This window comes from Callorhinus ursinus, unplaced genomic scaffold, assembly GCF_003265705.2.
Source record: "Callorhinus ursinus isolate GAN/ISIS: 27379988/994484 unplaced genomic scaffold, GSC_fseal_2.0 scaffold12, whole genome shotgun sequence".
NCBI lineage: Eukaryota > Metazoa > Chordata > Mammalia > Carnivora > Otariidae > Callorhinus > Callorhinus ursinus.
In genome coordinates, this window is record NW_027397074.1 from 38,544,046 (window position 1) to 38,567,211 (window position 23,166).

Sequence of the window (23,166 nt, forward strand, 5' to 3'; positions counted from 1 at the left end):
AGAAAGAAAGAAAGAAAGAAAGAAAGAAAGAAAGAAAGAAAGAAAAATATATCAGTTTATCTAATTCCAAATGTAAATCTAGGTTAGTACCCATTTTGCAACTTACTCTTACTATTGCTTAAAATTCTCAAAATACATCACAGTCTGAAAACCTTTCATAATGTATGTCTTGTCAATATAGTTTTTAAATGATAATATTTTATCCAAATATTGTGTATATGGGACTGGTTAGTTCAAGCTCAGAATAAATCTCAACATATTGAATAGTGTCAAGTTTTCAGATATGTTTTATCTGCCTTAATTATTTCATCTGTAATCAAAATTCCCATGAATTATATAAAATAACCTTAAATTAGCAAATGTAAACCTGGCTGCCTACATTTTTTTCATAATGAATTATTTTCAATTAAAAAAATTTCTATGTACAGAGTATCAGGCCTCAAAAATCAAAACAATGTTTTCTTTAAGTCACAGCTTGAATATGACAAAAAAGTTGCATGACTGCCACCTACAAAAGAGATTTTTGAAGTACATAATTCAAAATCAAATCAGTCATTTGGCATCAAAGAATATCTCAAAATTTTACATTACCTTTAAGAACATTTTTGAATGTTCGTCTTCATGTAACCAGTCTTTGTAGAGAGCAATCCACTGGGACACAAGATGCAAGACCTTTCGTTTCCGACAAGGAACATCTGAGTTTTCTTCTTTGCCTTGATATTTCTTAGCAGAATAGGTGCAAATGGTTAAGAGAGAATATTGCATTGCTGGAAATCAAAATATGAAGAGATCTATTTATTCTTATTTTCACAAAACATGCTAAAGCATTTGCCAAAGAATCTGCAAGTACCTAAGCATGTGGGAAGAAAAGAGTATTCGTAGCAAGAGCAAAAGGTGTGCACCAGAAAGAGCAAAAGTAAGTAAACCCAGGAAAATGATTTCCATGCGCCCGCTGGCAGGTCATGAAGGTTAATGAGATGATTTGCATTGACAGCTGCTGACACAGTTCCAAAGGCAGCACGGGTTGATGCCACCATGAAGAGATTCTAAATGGTCCACAAATTTCAAGGGTGGCTACAGCAGAGTTGCCCTCACTACATTAGATAGATACTTTCCATAAAAATTACATCAGAACTAGGCCAGATATCCTTTGACCTTCAGAAATTCACAATTTATAAAAGCCATCACTTCTCAATTAGCCCCCATTAGCACCGATTTCTGGAGTATAATTTGTGATATGATTTAAATGCCCACACCCAGGAATTTGCTTGAAAAAAAGGACTGGATAAACTTGTAAACATAATTTAAAAAGGACTGCTACTTTTCATTTTCATTGGAATAAAAAAAAAGTAAAATAGGAGTAACCTAAATGCATCAAACACTGTGGATAGTTAACTAAATTATCACATATCCATTCATAGGCAATCTACAGCCATAAAACTGATGGTCTAGTAGTGCATTTACAGACAGTGAACATTCACAATGTACTGTTGAGTAGGAAAGCAAGTAAGAAAATATGTTGGGATCATCCACTTCCATTAACTATGCTTATTTATAAGAAAAATGTCATCACCCAGAATGATATATATTGTAAGTTAACAGCGGCTAACTGTGCTGTTCAAATTACATAAAAATAACAACCTCAACAGCAATGTGCTTAAAGCCTTGGGAATGAGACAGAAGCTTGGCATTCTCCAAACCAACCTAGTGTTTTTGTTCCCCAAATTATTATTTCTGACTATCTTGAGCATACTGGAAAGTTACGTAGGAAAAGGACATGCTATGATACCAAAGACAGGTAGGCTTTGCAGTTGCTGGACAAGATTCTTCACTCTTAATGCTGATATACAACTGCAAAATAGGTATATCTATGTCGGCCTTTGTAAATATTTTAAAACATATTTTAATCGCTGTCTCCCCAACCTGCAAAAATACATTCAGGCCATTTGATTTTTTTTATTTCTACGTGAGAAATAAATTCAGGCAAACACACAAAGAATCAGTTAAAGCACCCATTTTTTTCCTAGTTTTTCTCTTAACAGACAAAATATAAAATTTTATAGCCTTAGTCAAAGACTCAAAACATCATCATATCCAAGTGAAGTCTTAGAGATTCTTCAGGGAAATTCTACAAGGCATTAAATTACTCAATAATAGCCACAAATAATACTAGAATCCTATTTATTTATTTACTTTTACTTAGAGAGAGAGAGGGATGTGGGGAGGGGCAGAGGGAGAGAGAGAATCTTAAGAAGAGTCCACGCCGAGCATGGAGCCCGGCTCGGGGCTTGTCTCAGGACCCTAAGATCATGACCTGAGCCAAAATCAAGAGTTAAATGCTTAACTGACTGAGCCACCCAGGTGCGCCTATTTGGATCCTATTTAAAAACAATGGTTTGGGGGGTGGGAGGATGGGTTCGCCTGGTGATGGGTATTAAAGAGGGCACGCTCTGCATGGAGCACTGGGTGTTGTGCACAAACAATGAATCATGGAACACTACATCCAAAACTAATGACGTAATGTATGGTGATTAACATTAACAATAAAAAATTTAAAAAAACAATGGTTTGAAGGCATCCATCTGCTATGAAACAAACTGTATGGTTTAATAGATGGTAATATTTTTGGAAAATCCATTAGCATTAATGTAGAAGAAATTAGCTCAGAGTTATTTTTCTAAAATGCTGTTAAAGAAGGAGAACTTGAAAACCTTGTAATTATTGCAGAATTTCTTAGTAACACCCACTTGGAAGCTGTGGAAGAAGTCTGGTTTTGAAATTCTCCAAATTCAAAATGAATAATGTTTCAAGATCAGTTTTATGAACTGGTTTGAAAAAGCTTCCCAAGATCTGCAGCTTCGCATGGCCATGTGCACATAGCAAAGCACTAACAAGTAATCACGATATCTAGTTTATATGTTTATTAAGAGAAATTTTATTTCAGTTATGCCCTTTATGGAGTTTTAAGGTATTCTTTTAAGCAGGAAAAGGCTACCAAGTAGGGGAGAAATGTAACAATTATTTAACAAGAAAAGAATATTACCAAGGCCATTACTGTTAGGGCTCAGTAAAACTCAGGTATATGCAAAAAAAAAAAAACATTTCCATCTTCCTAAAAATGTTCACCTGGCTCTAGTGGAATCTTCAGTTTGGCTTGATAACTACCTGACAGTTAAGAGGCTTCTTAAATGCTTCTCAAGCACCTTCCTTGCACATTGTGAGTCAAGAAGCCCGAATGGAGACTCTGAGTAAGTTTATTTGGCTTGGCTTTCTGGCCTTTCATCTGTTGCATCACTTCTAGCTCATGTATCAAATCATAAAGCTTCCTTAACTGGTCATTCACCTTCTCATCACGTCTGTCATTCTAACCAAGAATGTCTTCACAAAGCTTCTGAAAGCTGACAGTTGCTTAGGGGGTAGTTTTGACCTCCCACGTGGGGGACAGCTCAACTGGCCTCGGGACACTTGCAGAGAAACATGGTTTCATGTACGTACGTTTTTCTGCCCAAGTCCCCTGGCACTAACCGCCTGATTGTCTTACAAGTTCACTTATTGCCCGTCCAACTCAACCTCTTGACTCTGGGTTTTACCCAGTGGACCAAACTTACCTTCAGATTTCTCAAGTCTTGAGACCTACGTTTGAAGAAAACCTAATACAAACAGTACAATTTATCCACAACCCAGAAAGCGAAAACAGCAGACCTGCCTTCCAGTTCCCCCTGTCTATTCTGTCTCATTTCATCTTTTACCTCGGATATCATTACATTAATATTTAACATATCCACACTCTACAGAGGGGCTGAGTAAATTAAGAAAGGCAGTTAATTCCTAATGCGAGACATCTGTCTGAGAGGAAGCCGACACAGCATCCTGAAGTTAATGAAGGATATTGCCTCAACAGCGCCTGGCACAAGTCATCAGTTGTCATGAAGACAGTGTACGTGAGAAGGAAATCATCAAGGAGGGTCTCTGTGAAGAAAGAAAAACAAACACAAGGTAAGCACACCACTGACAAGAAGGTAACTGCTTATCCAGGCTCTCAAACAGAAATATGATAAATGGTGGTGGGTGTGGGAGGGGTTAGGAGAATTTTAGCCACAAAATACATTATTTGTTGAAGTTAAGATTTTTTAAACTCCTTACACAGAATACCTCAAGCAATGGGGTTTTTTTGTTGCAAGGCTCTCTAAACATACAACTTTTGTCATCTTTTTCACTCCTTAAAACATTTATTTTTGTGGGTAAAGATGTTATGGAAAACCAATGCATAAATAATGTCATTTTAAAGATAAATTTTATAGTATTTCTGGGGTATATGCTCCAGTCCTACAGGGAATGAAGCCTGCATGTTCTAATAAATCAAGGCTTTCTATAGCCATTTACCTAAGTCTAGGGCAAGAACAATGGATAATTAAACTTAGAGGACACATAACGGGTTCTGAGGCCATTCATGTTTCTCTCTCAAATGCATCTGTAAGAAGTTGCGAAAGTGGTGGGTGATGTTACTGCTGTGGAGACAGACAGAGTTAAGTCCCGTTTAATATGGGAGCAGGTATAACATATCACAATATACTCCTTCCCAATCCCTTCCCTACCTCCTCAACTGACAAAAACAGCTTTGATTTTTATTGCTTCTTGGCCTTGTGTGTTTTTGGAAAAGTCCAGCTTACGTGTAATATGGAACAGCTAAACAGGTAAACTCTGACCCTGCAATACAATTTCCAGACTGATAGAAAAAATTACATGCAGAATGCAAAGTATAGCTCTTGCCATAATAGTCTTTATCCAACCTCCAGAACTTAAAATTCACTTTACTATTATAATTTCATTTTCATGTCTTTTACATCCAAACATCAAATTTCCAGTAATTTGAAATAGTAATCACTTGTAAGAATAATGAGCTTGTACACGCAATAGCATTTATGTTCTCCAAGAGCTATACTAAATGTGTAAGTAGAAAGAATTGCCCTGTATAGAGCTCTGCATGTCTATGTTGAAGACAGGAAAAATTCCAGAATTTATAGAAATAACCAATAACGTTTACTATAAAAACTGATCAATGCAAAACAAGGCTATGTTTATGAACACAAAACTCTGATATAAAGAGGTAGTGAATGACATCTCCATTCCTTATCAGCTGTCCCCGCTTAATTAATTGTTTTGTTTGATTGTAGAACATCAAGATAATCCCAATTTACACCAATAAGTAGTTGCAAATGGTCATGTTAAAAAAAAACAAAATCTGCTTTCTAATTGCAAATGCCCTTAAGTGAAATGAACCAGAGATGCTAATGAAGAGTATTAAGAAAGGTTTTTTTTTCAAAGATATTTATTTATGCTAAGTAACAGTATTCCTTATTAAAAAAATAAGTTTGACAAATGGCACCTATTTGTAAAATAAGCCTACACTTATAATTTAATCACACCACAATATATTAACAGTCACTGCTCCAGCTTACTGTTACTTGTAAAAGTAAGTTCTCAAACAGATGTGTCTGGGCCTTGCTAGGCATAAACTAAGACCTATGCATTCTAAGTGTGTAAAGGGAAAGCAGAGCCTGGTATAGAGTTCTACAGCTCTATGCTGAAGATAACTGTGGGCATGTGGCCGGTGGGACAATTTATTGTGAGAAAACACGAACAGCCTGCACTCCCAGAAGGCCCGGGAGCCCTCTCCTAGAGGCCTGTTTACAAAAGTTACTGGCAAGCTGTGACCTCCAACATAATTTCCAAATTCACAGGAAAGATTCCATGCAGTTTCAAATATTCATCTGCCCGAAAAGGCAGGAGAACCTATATTCTAAGATCTGCCCCCAAAACTAGTTAAACCTAGCAGCAGAAGTTCATCACTTGGTTATCCTAATGAGAACCTTGAAATATACATTTTGAAGCTTTGTGTGTCCCTTCATCACAGTTTTTAAAATAGTTTCAAGAAAAACCAAACAGTGGCATAATGTCTGAATCCCCAGGATATTCTGAAATACAACTTGAAAACTATCACTCCAGGACACTACTGAACAGGAATGTTCACCGATTCTAACACTGCTCTGTATGTATGGTTGATGAACATCCTCAAGTTCTCTGCTTTCATTAGAAATTGAGTTTTTTTGCATCCAATGTTAGATACAGGCGGCAAGAACCACAGAGTAGGCTAGAATCTATTTTGGGGGTCTCTGTGGGCTCTTACAGATCAGAGTTGGAGATACACAGAAGCCACTGGGTGAGAGCCCCGAGAACCTCATGCATTCAGCATTCAAAATGCTTGATGGGACATAGGTTCGGCCTGTTTGGAATGTTCTTACACTTAGCTGATTTAAGGAGGTTGGAACTATTCTCTAATCAAAATTTACTCCGTTAGCAACTGAGATGAAAAAGAATGCCATTAAACTTTGACATAACCAGTCATTCCATTCTGGAACAGCCTTGGATAATGAGCTGAGTGACTTTAAGAGTCCGGTTTATATGGTGGCAAAACCATTTGGCATTCAATTCAATTAATGAGCTCACATATGACAATATTTTGTTAAGGGCTTTGACCCAGAAATGCTTTTCCCTAAGCAACTACCATATTTAATATTCAACAGCATTTACCTAATTATCTCTTTGCCATAGAAATATTAATTAAAATAAAAACAACAAGGCTACATAAAAACATCTCCAGTTAAAATCCTACTGAACTGCTAAAAATCCTCATCAACAGAACAGATTCCCAATACCCTTGATTCAAATCTTTCCCTATTTAACTACCATATTGTTATGAAATTTTTCTCTATATAAAGAGCTTTCCCTTACTCTTTTCCAGCACTGGTATTTTTTTGCTGCATATGAAAGTAATTGAATGATATAATCAAAATGACACACTTCAAATAAAAATGCATTTTATAATAGCCATGTATCAAAAAAGGCTGTCCCTTGGTATTCAGAGATATTTTTGGAACCACAATGGCTATATAAATGATCCCCTGAAGACTATTAGCCAACAATAGCCATTTAGAAAGACTAGCACATCCTCTAGCATCCACATTAAAATGCTGTAATTATCTATTATATTATATAGTGCTTAATTAACAGTAATTTAAGACTTTAGGCAGAAAAGCACCTTTGTGTATAAAAGTATCTTTCGTTTAAACAAATTCATAGTTGCCATATAACACTAACATTCTGAATAAAAAGATATATTCATTATGCTTTCTAACTCTGAATACCTAGGTATTAATAGACAGAAAACCTTTCCTTTGAAATTCTATTCATTAAATCAATCACTAAATCTAATCCCAAATTCCTGGCTCATCACTGACAAAAATATTCAGCCATACTTTTGGGAATACCCCCCTCTCCCCCAAATCAAAGAACATTTATGTTGTGGCTTTTTAAATATAGGACGTACTCTTGCAGTATAAAAGAAACATGTTGATAACAATCAAAACTGGAAAGCAAATATATTACAGTTTTAAGCACTATGTTCACTTAAAATAAAATACATCAAGGTGTAGTCAAAATCTAAAGCTTTGATAGAAATGACTCTAAAATCCATGTCTACTATTTACTATAATGATGTTAATACAGGACTTTTCTCTCTCATCTGTTATTGTTTTAATTTTAAGGTATAAGAAAAGAAATGTCCATTTTCATTTGATTTTACTTGAATGTATTTTTTTTACGCAGATATTAAAATATTTTCTCATTCTAAGTGTATCAAGCACTAAAAACTTCCATTTATTTCTGTAAAACACAAGTGTTTCTAGAGCATCCTGGAGTTGTGTCAGGTGGACTACTAATTGGTTTGGTGCAGATCCTTTTTATAGGGTTCTGTTATGTAAATGTAATCAAATCAGAGGAATGGATCTAAATGTTTCAAAAAGGTCTAAGCTTAATGCTTTTTTTTTTTTTTTGGTGTAAGTGAATTGCCAAGAAAGCAAATGATAAGAATTTTAACAGACAACTGCCTATAGTTGCTATTTAAACTAAGTATAGTAATGTGAATATTCAGCATTTCTGTAGTGACTCATATTCCCTTAAGTACTGTTAGCAGTTTTGTTTCACCTATATTTCTACTTCAGATGCAGCGGAATTGAAGGCACTCTAAAGTAAGTTCTACTTAAACTTTATTTCGAGAAGCCAAGAAAAACTCCGTACTTGAAAGTTCTTGTTTCTGGTCCTGGAATATTACAACTTGCCACTATTTTTTGAGAAGCAGTGCCAAAATGTACCATGTAATTTGATTAAGCACAAATTAAAAAAAATTAACGTTCATGTCTGAATCACAGGTTAAAGTGCTATGCCGTCAAGAGCTGTTTTTCTCAGTTTATTTTACATTTTCTGAAAGCAATATTCATGACCTCAAGTGCAATTGTTTACCCCAGCTTTTAAATTCACTCAATTCCAGCACATTTTTACAATTCACCAGAGTATTGCTTAGCCATTCTAAAATGAACAAATCTTGAGATCTCATTTTATTTTTCCTTTTTGGTTACATAATAAATGCTTATTCATTGAATACTGTTTCTACGTCAAATTTTATTGGAAAACTTTTTTATTTGTTATTGTTATGTTAATCACCATACATTACATCATTAGTTTTTGATATAGTGTTCCATGATTTATTGTTTGTGCATAACACCCAGTGCTCTACGCAGAATGTGCCCTCTTTAATACCCATCACCAGGCTAACCCATTCCCCCACCCACTCCACCCCCGCTCTACGTCAAATTTTAAAAGTCATCTCTTTCATGACAGGAGCTTACTACACACAGAGCTTAGGTGGCACTCTTCAAATAGTGCAATCTGCTTTTATTGTAACTTGAAAAGTTTGGTTTTGGAATCCCATCATTCCTTAGGAAAAAACGATTTGAATACAACGGGAATTATGTTCTGAACTATATTACATTCCACAGGCTGCCTTTTAAAAACGTCACTAGATGGAGCATGGACTAATAAACCCAGGGCTTGCCCATGTTCTCCACACCAAGGGTCATGTTTGCAAGTCACCCTTGGGCGGGGAGAGAGGTGACAGGCCCCCTGAGCGCCTGCTGTCCCAGCCCTCAGCTGCTCTCAGCATCTAGACACACTTATAATTACAACCCATTTGTGGCTCATGCGTGTGTCTGTTAAACCTGCTGGGAAGCTTAGAAAACAGTGGGGAAACTCCTAAGGGAATCAGAGAGCTGAATTTCTACCTGCATAGCCTTAGGCAGGGTCCTGAACCTCTGTGGGCCTTAGTTAAGTCAGCTATAAAGTGGGTATCATATCCACACCTAGCAGAATTGTAGTCAGGATGAAAGAGAATAGTGCATTCTCAAGCACCTGGCGGAGAACCTGGTATACATTCGGCACTCAATAAGTACCACCTGTTCTTACTTTCAAAAAATAATATTTAGAGCCTGCCCCAATTCTCCAAGTGCTACCAATCAACCAAGAAAAACCGAGTACTGAGAACAGACTATGCAGAAGGTATTTGCTAAGGGATTTGGGGGTGAGAGACAAGAAAGCACAGAGTGATCCATGGCTTCAAGCTTGTAATTAGTCAGGGAGCCGAGACGTTTGTCCCCGTGAAATGAACTAAATAAGGCAACACTTCAATTGGGCAGCACCAATCATAAATCTTCTAAGGGATGAAGGAAACTCCAACATGTCACGTGAGATCACCCCTGCACTTCTAAGAAGAATCGGACAAACAGGAGAAATAAATGTGAGCAAGGGAGTGACTGCGTGTGTGTTTGTGGTTGAGTCACAAACCTGTGGCCTCTGGGCCTTGTCTAGCCCTCAAAGATGTTTAAAAATCGGAAGATTTAGGGGCACCCGGCTGGCTCCGTCAGTTAAGCATATGCCTACTGATTTTGGCTCAGGTCATGATCTCAGGGTCGGGCTCACGCTCAGTGGGGAGTCCTCTTGAGATTGTTTCCCTCTGCCATACTCTCTCTAAAATAGATAATCTTTAAAAAAACGAAACATAAAAATCAGAAGATCTGGCAACACCAGGCCCACATCTCATAAGGCAACATGGTGTAGTGCTGAGTTGCCCTTTTCATGCTGGGCACACTCTGCAGTTTATCACGGTTCTGCCCTCACTGGCTTCACTTGTTCTTATTAGTGGACTGTGGACAGGTGAGTTTTTTTTTTTTTTAAGATTTTACTTACTTGACACAGAGAGAGGGAGACAGAGAGAGAGAGAGCACAAGCCGGGGAGCGGCAGGCAGGCAGAGGGAGAGGGAGAGGGAGAAGCAGGCTCTCTGCTGAGCAAGGAGCCCGATGCGGGACTGGATCCCAGGACCCCTGGGATCATGACCCGAGCTGAAGGCAGACGCTGAACCGACTGAGCCAACCAGGTGCCCTGGACGTGTGAGTTTTATAAGTCTTGGTCTATGGTATAGTTTGGAAACAGTAATGGAAGGGATCACATATATAACTGCAAAGTAAAGCTAGAAAGTAGGTTGGAGCCAATTCCTAGAGGGTCTTTGAGCCCTAGAGCAAGAAGCCTGGGGCTTGTTTTATAAGAAAAGGGAAGTGAATGGAAATTTTCAAGGGGAGAAATGACAAGAGATACAGATTACACTTGCTGCATCAGGACAGTCAGACTGGGTAAAGGAAAAATAAGGAGAGGGAAGGCGAGTTTACTTTTTAAATACATTGAGCTTGAGTACCCATATTTCTGGGCAGAAATATCAAAGACCAGAGCTTGCCAAAAGAGGTCTGGATGACTACGGGAGCTACCATATGAAGAAGGTATAAAGAGGGTGGCTGGAACAACAAAAACTCTCAGATACAGTCCTAGGAAGTTGTAAGCAGGGAACTGAGGGCTGAGCTGGGGTGTATGTTCACATTTGGGCAATGCTAAGAGAAAGATGGGTTCAGGAAGGGGGAAGAGAAGAGAGAGAGAAAACAGGAGAACAGGGAGACACAAATGTAATAGAAGCCAACAAGAAAGGATGATGGAAAGGAGAGCAGATCCCGAGTGTCAAAAGTTGCTGGAGGGAGGTTCATCAGCCTTCTTCTGCATTCAAAGGACACAGGATTTGGTGCGAGGATGGTCCCTGTCTGACGGCTTTGGAGAGATGCCCCTTGGAAAATGTTAGGGGCATACCCAAGTTAGACTAAAAGGACTTAAGGATATTCTGATAATCGCCCTCACACCATCCATCACACTGTTTTCCCCCAAAGACTCTTCTTGCAGGTGTTATAGCTTGCTGATTAGTAACAGCAGTTCTCACAAATAAGCTGGGAGGAAGCATTTCTTCCTGATCAATCCAAGTATCATTTTATCTAAGAGTATAGATTAGAACGTGGGAAGTGTCATGGGTATGGAGCCTTCAATACCAATCTGGCACCATCTACCAACAAAAATTAATAACCAGTTGCAAGAGTCACTCAGTCTAACACAATCAACTCTCAGAGTTGCTCCATCTGGTATGATTAACATCACAGAATGCATTCTTAAAGATACAAACTGTGTTCCTAAGTGCTTGTCAGTTAAACATTCCAAAATTTCATGAAATGAAGAAAAAATTAATTGAAACATTAAATCTTAAATTAGAAGTCTGGGGCATGGTTGTTTGAAGCAATAACTCCTAATACTGGAATCAACTTAGGACAAGGTATGACATTTTTATCTCCCAGGCACCAAGAAGAATCTCTATTATCAGCTTTCTTCCAAAACTTGAAATATATCACCATTCTGAATGTTAATTTTTCCACCCTGGCCACTGTGAATCATTATCACTGAATTCAGATGAGAAAATTTTATTTTTTGTTTCTGCTTAACAGAAATTCTAGAGCTATGGGAGAGAAGTTATTTTCCTCCAAGTTGAGGCAATAGTCAATTGCCTTCATTTAAAGTTAAGAAAGATAACTAGACATATTAAAGATAAAAAGATTACCAATTTACTGGTTTAAATTAAGCACAACTAGGGTGCCTGGTCGGCTCAGTTGGTGGAGCGTGTGACTCTCGATCTAGGGGTCGTGAGTTTGAGCCCCACGTTGGGCATGGAGCTTACTTAAAAATGAAATCTTTTAGGGGCGCCTGGGTGGCTCAGTTGGTTAAGCGTCTGCCTTTGGCTCAGGTCATGGTCCCGGGGTCCTGGGATCGAGTCCTGCATTGCATGGGGCTCCTTGCTTGGTGGGGAGCTTGCTGCTCCCTCTGCCTGCCGCTCCCCCTGCTTGTGTTCCCTCTCTCTCTCTCTCCCTCCCCCGCCCCGACAAATAAGTGAATAAAATCTTTGAAAAAAAGGAAATCTTTTAAAAAAATAAACACAATTAAACATAACTAAGCCTCTTTCTAAACAACCTGGCACGAATCTTACACAAACTGAAAATGTCCAACATTAGAAAACTTACTTTACTGTGTAGCCCATGTTTAAAAAATATTTCTAGGACAAATATTTCATCCAGTGACTGACAGCTGGGACACCTTTGTGCTCTGGGTTCCAGAACAGTCATTGGAGTTCTTTTCAGTAACACACAGCTGCTTTCTTTCTCACACCAATGAAAGGGAGACTGGTACTTCAGGGTCACGAAGAAAGGTTTGGTCATGACCACTGACTGAACACCTATTGCTTGGGGTTGAGCACTGTGCTCACTGCCATGGAGAAGGCCAAGTTTTAAGGCCTCAACTTTCACAGGGTTTGGAATTTAATCAGTGAGATCGTAAAAGGACCACATAGGGGCCTACAGCCCCAAGCTGATAAATATTCCATTCACGGGAATGTCTGAACAAACCTCTACCCCCACTACCACCTTCATCCCCCACCCCCATCCAGCACACATTTTAGCCCTAGAGAGCCCCAAATTTGCTCTGAACCACACCTATTCCTTAGTGTGCACCAGGAAGCCAACGGCAGCTTTGATGGGCAACGAGGAAAAGTAGAGAAGGGAAGATAGTAGGTATTCTCTTCGAACATCTTCGAAATAGCCACCCTCTATTGACCACGTACTGTGTGCTGTACAAGGAGCTTTACCCACATGATCTGTGCTCCTCATATTCTTTCTAGGAGGGATACTCTCCAAGTGGGATGATGACACCAAGCCTGAGCTAAGTAGGGTGAGAAACTACCGAGTTGTTGCAAGTTAATATCAGAAGGGAGCTAGGTCCCAAGGTGGGCTGATGCCCAACTCCGGACTTCACTGCACTCTACTCTTCTAAGGCTGTGAATCCAAATGGTCCATATCAGTTGTGGAGGTAATGGATGTGCAGGAAAGTCACAGAGTCCTGGTTTTGGATGGGGAGAAGTGCCACAGATACAGGAACTTAGTCTTTTTATTTTTGAATTGCCAAAAATGCCCCTTTAAGTCATTTTCCATCTACACACCAGCATGCTGGAGTTCCTTTATTCCTACTCAAATTTCGTTTTTATTTTCTAGCAAACACTTAGTAAATAGCAAATATCTATAAGGGATCAGCCAATTTCCTTTTCTAAAGGTAGAACTGACAATCACATAGAAGGATTAAGATAGTCCACAAACTCCCAATGCTTTTAAGATCTATTTTATTTTATTGAGAGAGAGAAAGCACATGTACATGTACAAGCACGGCGGGGGGGGGGGAGGTGTGGCGGGGAGAGGGATGGGGATGGGCAGGGGGAGGGGCAGAGGGAGAGAGAGAATCTTAAGCAGGCCCAAGATGGGCTCCTTCCCACAACCCTGAGATAATGACCTGAGTTAAAATCAAGAGTTGGGTGCTGAACTGACAAAGCCACACAGGCACCCCTCTTTTAAGATCTTTTAATGACCATTTACACATATTTATATTTTTTAAAGTTGACGTGTAAAGGTAGAAACTGAAACAATCTTTTAAAATGGTCAAACCATAAAACTTTTCCTTTCCTTCTAAACTCCATATTAAACATCACAGACACTGAGAATCATTAGTCACATTTTATTTTGTCCTCTCTTTCTTAAAAGAAAAAAAAAACTGACTTCCACATCAAAGTCTTGTCTGTTCCTCACCTCACTGATTACATATACCTATTACTCCGACATCTCAGTAATCAAGCCATTAAACATGTATTACCTGTCACTGGGTAAGGTATTTTTGTCTTTTTGGCTAAAGGCATTCATACAAACTCCTTTGTCTCAAATGATTCTATTAAGTCAGTTTTGTTTTGTTTCAAAATAAATGCACTACTTACACACCTAAGAACATCCTTAGGCCTTTCTCCTAGCATTGAAATCCCATGATTCATGGTGATTTGACCCACACAGCAGGTATGTAACAGGTACATAAGAGTTCTGAAATATCACCAAAAATATAATAATATAATTATATATTATGTTATTTTATGAGAACAAATTGAATGTGTGCTATTGTTAAGCTTAGTTGAAGTCATAATATAGGAAATATTTTTTAGTATATGTTTCATATGTTTTGTGAAAAAAATATTTTTTAAAGATTTTATTTATTTATTTGAGAGGGGGAGAGAGACAGTGATCAAGAGCATGAGAAAAGAGTGAGGCAGAAGCAGACTCTCCGCTGAGCAGGGAGCCCCAGACATGGGGCTCAATCCCAGGATCCTGGGATCATGACCTGAGCCGGAGGAAGATGCTTAACCTACGGAGCCACCCAGGCACCCCTGCTCTCCACATATATTAAAACCAAACAGTATATTTCCCAGCTTCACTTGCAGCTAGATGTGGCTATGACTAAGTTTTGGTCCATGGGATAAAAGCAGAAGCCGTGTGTGATGTACAGGTGTGTTCTTGACTTGCTCCATCCTGCTACCTGGACTGTGATGCTAGCTAGTATCCATCTTGATTTATGAGATGGAGGTCAGACTCCAGGGACACTGGAGCAAAAGCTGGAAGGAATCTCAGTCCTGGCTGATTTCAGAGTGGCCTTACCAGCTCTACACTGCATTTCTCTATTTTTATTTTCACATGAGAGAGAAGTATATACCTTGTTTAAGTTACCATCCGTTTTTCTGTTACACGCAGCCATGTCTGATAACAAATAAAATATACACACAGAAAATTCTCAAACACACGATGAGTAATGTGGTCTGCTTCTTAAGTTTCTCTATTATCAAAAGCAGGCAAAGAGCTCAAACACACGATGAGTAATGTGGTCTGCTTCTTAAGTTTCTCTATTATCAAAAGCAGGCAAAGTACACTTACCGAGAGATAAGTATTGTGAATTTATCCTGATCTCACTACTTTGGATTTCTAGAATATGCTGATGAAGACACATTTGCCTTTCATGTTTTTTTCCCAAAGAACAAACACCCTCCCTAGGAGACTGTAAAATAGAGTAAATTGTCATAATAATTCTGAGACATGTGCTTGCATTATGCCAATCAGCACTAGCAGAACTTGAGCTAACTAAAATATTTTTACAAAAGTCAGCAGAGTGGTAAATAAAAATGGCTTGCAATGTCTTTAAATTCAGATCAAACTGAAACAAAACAACATGAGGTTACATTTTATATGTCCAACTCTAGGGAATAAGGTCCAAAATTGAAAATATCTTCACCGCGTTCTTTCTTTTTTCTTAACAAAACACATGACACTATTTATGGTATCTTTAAGCCTGCTACACAAAAACAAAATTTGTGATATCAAGCAAGGAAGAAAATTTAGGGGTAAAAACCTAACTTGCTTCAAGTACTATACAAATCTCTCTTCATAACAAGTATATTTAAGGTACATTGAAAGGGATGTAATTATTGAAGTAGTACACCAGATGCTTTAATATTAGAACCATTATCTTTTTTTTTTAAGATTTTATTTATTTATTTGAAAGAGAGAAACAGAGAGAGAGGGAACATGAGCAGGGGGAGGGAGAGGGAGAAGCAGGCTTCCCGCAGAGCAGGGAGTCTGATACGGGGCTCGATCCCAGGACCCTGGGACCATGACCTGAGCCGAGGGCAGATGCTTAATGACTGAGCCACCCAGGCACCCCAGAACTACCATCTATCTTGAGTCCTGATATATACCACTCATTCACCAAAAACTATGCTCACTTAAGGCTGAGAATTTAAGTAGAAATACCCAGCCAGGTATGCAAAAGGCAATTCTAACTTGTACTTTTCATCTTCACACTAAGTGATGCTCATTTACAGGATTAAAGGATTTAAAAGATTCACAAAGTATCCTGTATGCAGAAAACAGACAAGAACAGTAAGTCTGAAGCAGAAAACGATACAGAATTGCTCTAAAAATAATTTCCCAGCACTATTCAGATTACAATAAGATATTTTGGGGATTACAAGATATTTTAGTTTTCCACAGTTTCTGTTCATTCATATTTAACGATTCCGTCTAATTTCATATTTATTGAAAGATTTGGGGGAAGGCCTGCCAGCCAAGCAGCAGCCTTACGTATAAGGCAAAGAGCTGCAAACAGAATGAAAAGAATGGTTTCAATTGTAGAGCAAGAAAGCCCCAAGGGCAGAAAATGAGGATAATGGGAAATGGGAGGGGAGGGTTATAATGAGAAAGACTGCAAAGAGAAATGAGAGAAAGCTCAATTATAGGTATGTTAAAGGCAAAAATTCTCCTGCTCAAAGAATGTTCCTTTCAGACTTGTGCTTGTCAATTACAGCAATTCTGTGGCACTGCACCCTTTCAATGAAGCAAGACTTTGATTGAAACATGCTGTGAGAGATTAACATGCAGTGATTATAATCAACAAATTGCCATTCACTAACATTTCTTCCTCACACTGAGGAGACTACCTGAAGTACACACTCTCACACAGAAAAATGACTTATTTATTTTTTTTTTTTCTGATAGGATGCTAGTTTTGCTTGAGGAAGGTGGCACAGCATTTTAAAATACAGACAAGGACATCTGATGATCTCACTTTAAATCTTCCAACTGTCTGGGGAGAGGACACACAAGATCTCTGAGAGAAAGAAAGAAGAGAAAGAGAAAAGAGTTTTTTCATCCTTCAACATTGTCTCCAGTAACTTTAGCTGCTGATGTTACAGTAAAACTGTGGTCTTGCTAAAATTACTAGATTGTCAACTCTATTGACACAGTATCTTGTCTTCATGAATTTCAGAATCTGTTGCTCTTTCCAATTTGCTCCTCCAAAAAAGCCTGACTGATATCACACATTTAAACAAGTTTCTGGAAATACAGCTGGACATGACAAAATCATATTTGCACTAAAGTACATTAAACATGCCCAAAGACCCAAAACTCACTAGGAAATATGGTAATTTTAGAAACTCTGAGATTTGAGAACAGCATTTCTTTTTAAAGGAATAGAAATCCATTTTCCTTTTTTTTTTTTTTTTAAAGATTTTATTTATTTGAGATAGAGAGAGAGAGAGGGAGGGAGGGAGGTAGAGTGCAGAGGGAGAGGGAGAAGAAGACTCCCTGCTGAGCAGGGAGCCCTACATGGGACTCAATCCCAGGACCCCGAGATCTTGACCTGAGCTGAAGGCAGATGCTTAACTGACTGAGCTACCCAGGTGCCCCCACTTTCCTTTTAAAAGAACAACAACAACAAAAAGAAACAATTTACAAGAACAAAAAAATCAGTACCAAACTGAGGTGTACTACAGAGATTCTTTTTTTTCTTTTTTTTTAAGATTTTTATTTATTTGGGAAAGAGAGAGAGTGTACACTCATGCACGCAAGCTGGAAGGAGAGGGAGAGAGAATCTGAAGCCAACTCTGAGCTGAGCGTAGAGTCCAGAGTGGAGCTCCTTATCAAGACCATGACACTGTGACCTGAGTTGAAAGCAAGAGTCAACTGACTGTACCACCCAGGCGCCCCTGTACTATAGAGATTCTTAACAGGTATACATTAGGGAGACAATATGAAAACTGAACAAAGCTGTTACCTTTCTCAAATTTATTTTTATGAGAGAAGATTCAAGTTGCACTGAGGATCTGTGTTTCGTAAGCAACCTCATTCCTATGCCAAAGAGACTAGAAAGATTTAAGCCAGTATTTTATTCCCACAATAATAAAGCTGAAGACTCTCAGGACCTTATGATTCTACACAAACTTTGTGTCTTATCAGATAGGGCCTCTATAGTTTATATTTAAAAACAGATTGTACTTTTTATATATTCAGATTCTTTGAAAATTGACAATTCATGTACATACTTATGGCAACCTTCCAGTACCAGAGTATTTTATTATTTGTAATAAATTCTTCTCCAGCCATTCTAGGAAATTAGAAATTCACTGAACTATAAAGAAATACCTGTTTCCTAACTGTGTCAAACTGGGCATCTGAGGTGAAGGGAAAGCAAATAAAATGTAAATAAGGGAAATAAAGCAAATAAAACGTGCAGAGGTGAATGAAGGAGAAAGTCCATTCATTTCTACGTCTTCCATAGTCTGCAGTTTACATGGAAAAACCCTCATGGTTCATGGGTTGAGGACATCAGCACCAGAACTGACTTTATAGAGACAACAGTCACATGTCAATTTCATTTTGAATACAGTGTGAAGGAAACCCTCAAAGACCCTCTATCTCACCTCCAGGCTCTAGGACAAGGCCTTCACTCACCCCATCAGAAAGTGGTTGATGTTTGTCTTAAAAGTACTCAAAGAACAAAGTCTAGAAACCTGTCAAGATGTCCAAGTTTTTCAACATTCTTACAGTCAAGAGGTTTAAGATTTCATTTCTCAGATAATTCTTGCTCCTCATGCATCTTAATTTCCCTTTTTTTTAATCTTCAGGTCCTCTTGAAATTAATGTTCTATAGCCCTATAATATTTTAGTTTGTTTCTGGTGTGCTCTGGACTTAAGAGTTGAACGTCAAGTATTGGAAGAGGTCTTGTGGATTCAACACGAAAATGATGCTATTAAAAGAAATGCATTCCAATGATCTGTTTTCATTCTAAACAGGGATGGTGTGGCTGGAAAGTATGCTGTCCTCCTACTTATACCCTCATCCATTACACACCTTCCTTTGCCCATTGGTTATGCGGTAATGAAAACTTCCACATTTCCATTATTAATCAGTGTATGTTAATGACCTTATGCTTCAGCTCGGTCTCACTTCATTTCATCTTGCTTCATTACCAACAAGAGTATTAATTAACCCACAACCTACTGGCAGCGTAAAAGCATCAATTCCCTTGTTATCATACATAATATCACATGTTTAAAGGTGATGCGAATAGATTAGTCCACCATGATGAACACCTCAAGTGAAATCCACAGTCAAAATCTGATTTTTAACCCCATCTCCTGTGAGCAGTCTGACCCCTACCAGCTGATACGAGGACCTCTTCCCCCACACCCTTCTTTTGTAACCTCTGGGAAACAGGGATGCAGGCAGCTCACCCAGTGGCCATCCAGCTCACAGCTGGAAACCAAGAAGCAGGCCTTTGTGCTGGAGATTAGAGCACTGTTAAGCAGCTACCGAAGCACCTGATTTGGGGTTTACAGCTGGAGTTGAATGGTAGGTTTTTACTTCAATGAGGTCTTTTATCCCTGACTCTAGTCACTAGATAAAAAATGATCTCTGGGGAAAAGCTAGGGATACACCTGAGTTCATTCCCAGTTTCAAATGATCATTCTCGCTCTGAAGCAGTTTAGATAACTTCTACCTTAGCCTCTATGTCCATTAGATTGGGGACAATTATCCTGTTCTAAAATCCACTGGATGGAGAGGAAGTTTGGATAAATGGAGGGGTATCTTGAGTAATCTTCCAATCCCGGGTCTCAAATCTGGGAAGGTCCTCAAACAACATGTGGCCTAAGTGCTCTGCTTTCATAAATGAGGCAACTGAGGAGAGGACTTCTACACAATTCTAATACCTCATCATTTGTCAATATTAATCTTTAAAGTCTCCCAATTCTTCAGTTATGGCCGGCAAACACACTACATTCTCCGTAATAGTAATGGGGAGGGAAGTTAAGGGCATTGCCAAAAAACCAAATCAAACCAAAGCAAACCAAATCCACAGTACAAAGATTAAACAGCAGAGCAGTAACTATGTTCTCACGTGAACACTTCTACTTCTAGCTCTCTCTCGACAGCACTTTGGGGATTTTCACTGTCACCATGGATAGCTATTTCAAGCCTTTTCTTTATCTGGAAAAGTAAGCCTTCACCGAACAGCAGTGCTGTGCATCTGAGGCATACCCAGGGCAGCTGGAGTTGGTGCTAATGAATTTAGTCGCTGCTGACTTTTTTACTAAAGCATGGTCTGCAAACAAAATTAAAAGTGGCAGTTTTGGAAAGCTGAAAAAGACCTCAAATGGCAACCTAGTCTAGTTATTTGTCCATGAAAAAGTTATTTTCACAGGCCAAGATGGTAAAAGCCTGATAACAAACATTTCCATGGATGTGGATTCTATGGCTTATAGTCCTAGCTAGTACCATCCAGGGATACCTATACCTACTTCAAATTTCCCTTCCTTCCTCCCTTCCTCCCTTCCTTCCTTCTTTTTCTTCAATTAAGTCTATTTCCTTTGGTTCTGAACTTTGTTGCTATAATCAATAGTTTCATGTTAATTCTTGAAAATACCTTTTTTGTTTTTTTTTTTAAAGTAGGCTCCACACCCAGCATGGAGCCCAAGGTGGAGCTTGAATTCACAACCTTGAGATCAAGAGTCAGACGCTTAACCAACTGAACCACCTAGGTGTGCCTTGAAAATACTTTAAATACATTAAAATACCCTCTAGCTTATTTTTAAAAAAGATTTTATTTATTTATTTGGAGAGAGAGAGAGAACACAAGCAGGGGGAGCGGCAGGCAGAAGGAGAAGCAGGCTCCCCGCTGAGCAGGGAGCCCATTGTGGGACTCGACCCTGGGACCCTGGGACCCTGGGACCCTGGGATCAAGACCTGAGCCGAAGCCAGAGGCTTAACTGACTGAGCCACCCAGGCGTCCCTCCTCTAGCTTAATTTTAAAGACATGTGGATATAGTTATCATAAAATAGTGCCTATAATGATTAGCATTTAATATCTACCATTTCCCTACTTCCTTTTTTGTCTGAATCCCTCTACTGGAATATATGCCCCATGAAGGTAAAGAGTTTGTTTTGTTTACAACTATATCTCCACATCTAGACAGGGGAGTGTTAAAGATATCTGTGGAATGAAGGAATTAAGTTTTTCTAAGGTATTCATTCATGGGCATATAGAAATTGAGTAATTAAAAATGAACAGTTATATTTTATCACAGAAGCAATGTATAAAGTTAAAAGTAAAGAAATTACAGGGAGATGGCTAGGATCAGAGATAGGATGTAGAATCTTTCACCTCTGGGGGAAAACTGCCACTTTCCCTTGGCAACAGACTCTTTCTGAATATCCCAAGATGGCTTGGTAATACAATTTTGCAAATGGATTTTACTAGTAGGTGATAAATCAAAGCCATTCTTTGGAAATGTTATAGCATAATTTCTCAAAGAGCTTAAGAAGTTTCCCACTGAACAAGGTTACAGACAAACACACATAAATCATCACCAGGTATGGCCAATGAGCAGTGGGTTCCAAGCTTCCTCCTCCATCAACATTCTAATTGCCCTATGAGTCTGAAGAAATGCAGCAGTAATATAAGTAATACAAAGGTATACTGAATAGTCTATGTCCTTGTGCAAAGGCTAAGTGATGGTGATTTCAACATAAAATGACCACGGGTTTCTGCAAACTGTCTACATGAATCCTAGGGTCTCTCCTCCGGATCTAGAATTCCACGGTTCTGTGACATTTGGAAAGAGACTGATGTAGATCCCTTTGAATCAAGGTGTTTTAGTGATGAAAGACATCTCAAAGATTTTTTGTATGACTTGCTTAAGGTCTCAGGCTGGTTTATTAATGGAGCCCAGATCTGGGACCCAAGACCTCAGAATCTCATTTTAGTACACTTTCTCCTCTGCTATGTGTATTTTGTCCTTTCTCAAAGCACGGTTTCTTGCAGAAGTGGGCATCTTGGCTGTGAGACTCAAGGGCCACCCAGGGATTTTTATGGTGTGACAGAACCCTGGCAAACATCCAAATGGGTTTTGTTCACTATATATCATCACCTCCTCTTTCCAAGAGTTGAGAAATTCAACAGCTGTGTGTCCAGTACCTCTGTCTCCTCTGATTGTTTCCTTTTTTTCAAAATTATTTCAGTGGGTGGACCAGCAGTGGAAGCTTGTAAATTCTGAACTTCTCAGGCTGCAGAGGCAGGGACCAGTGGACATAAAGCCCTGGAGAGGAGGAGGGGGATGGAGGGCAGGTGGAGAAAAGGGAAGATGATGCCCCTGGCTCTCCGAGGCAGATATATATTTGTAACTATTAGAGACTCGGAATAAATCTTAAAAAGTTGGGAGTGGTGGAAGAGACAAGGTCAATGTTCTGTTTCCGTGGCTCTCACATCTGGCTGCATATGAGCCTTAGTTGGAGAGCTTTTAAAGTCCATAAAGCTTAGGTCCCATCTCAGGTCAACTGAATCAGAACCTCTGGGGTGGGACCCAGGTATTGGAATTTTTTCTTTTAAAGATTTTATTTGAGAGAGAGAGAATGAAAGATAGAGAGCACGAGAGGGAAGAGGGTCAGAGGGAGAAGCAGACTCCCCGCTGAGCAGGGAGCCCGATGCGGGACTCGATCCCGGGACTCCAGGATCATGACCTGAGCCAAAGGCAGTCGCTTAACCAACTGAGCCACCCAGGCACCCCGCAGGTATTGGAATTTTTAAAAAGTGCCCCATGATCCCCTAATGTGCAGTCATACATAAGATCCACTGGTCTATTTGTTATGTGACATTACAAAAATAAAAACAAAAGATAAATACAACATAACTTTAGGTGCATCTTAATTGTGCAAAATCATGGAGAGATTTACCACCATCTAATAATTTTCTGTGTCTAGCCTCAACGACGTTTGAGGCTGCACAAGCTATGCTGCTACACGGTCATCGAGGTCTTTGCCACCTGCAAGAGGAAGCCTGGGACAGAAATGCCAAACATCTTTCCAAAATCCTAAATGGTAAGGAGATCAAGGAAGAAGATCAAAGATAGAAGTTGTCTTCTATCTTTCCAATGACCAGGAAAAAAGCCTTCTTAATTTTTCTTCACAAGACACACGCGTCGAGCACCTAGGACAGGCTTGGTGCTGGCCGGAAAGAAGACAAAGAAGTTCATAAAAATCAGTGCCTGTCCTCCTTTCCTCAAGGTTCTGTCAGAGCACTGCTCTAAAAAAAGCCACCAGCAAGCTGGCAATGAAGATTAGCCGCCGGACTCTATCGATTGAGTGAGACACCCCTATGATGTAAG

General features: G+C 39.1%; 1 protein-coding gene across 3 annotated transcripts in view; it reads right to left on the reverse strand.

Moving 5' to 3' along the window:
• The window catches only part of RAPGEF5 (Rap guanine nucleotide exchange factor 5), a 243,083-nt gene that overhangs the window by 43,227 nt on the left and 176,690 nt on the right, over window positions 1-23,166 (reverse strand). For all 3 annotated transcript variants that reach the window (XM_073898944.1, XM_025873001.2, XM_073898945.1), the window contains exons 12-13: window positions 3,891-3,969; window positions 592-736 (exon numbers count right to left, since the gene is read on the reverse strand). In XM_073898944.1, coding sequence (XP_073755045.1) covers window positions 592-736; window positions 3,891-3,969 — 224 coding nt within the window. The remainder of the gene's footprint in view (window positions 1-591; window positions 737-3,890; window positions 3,970-23,166) is intronic.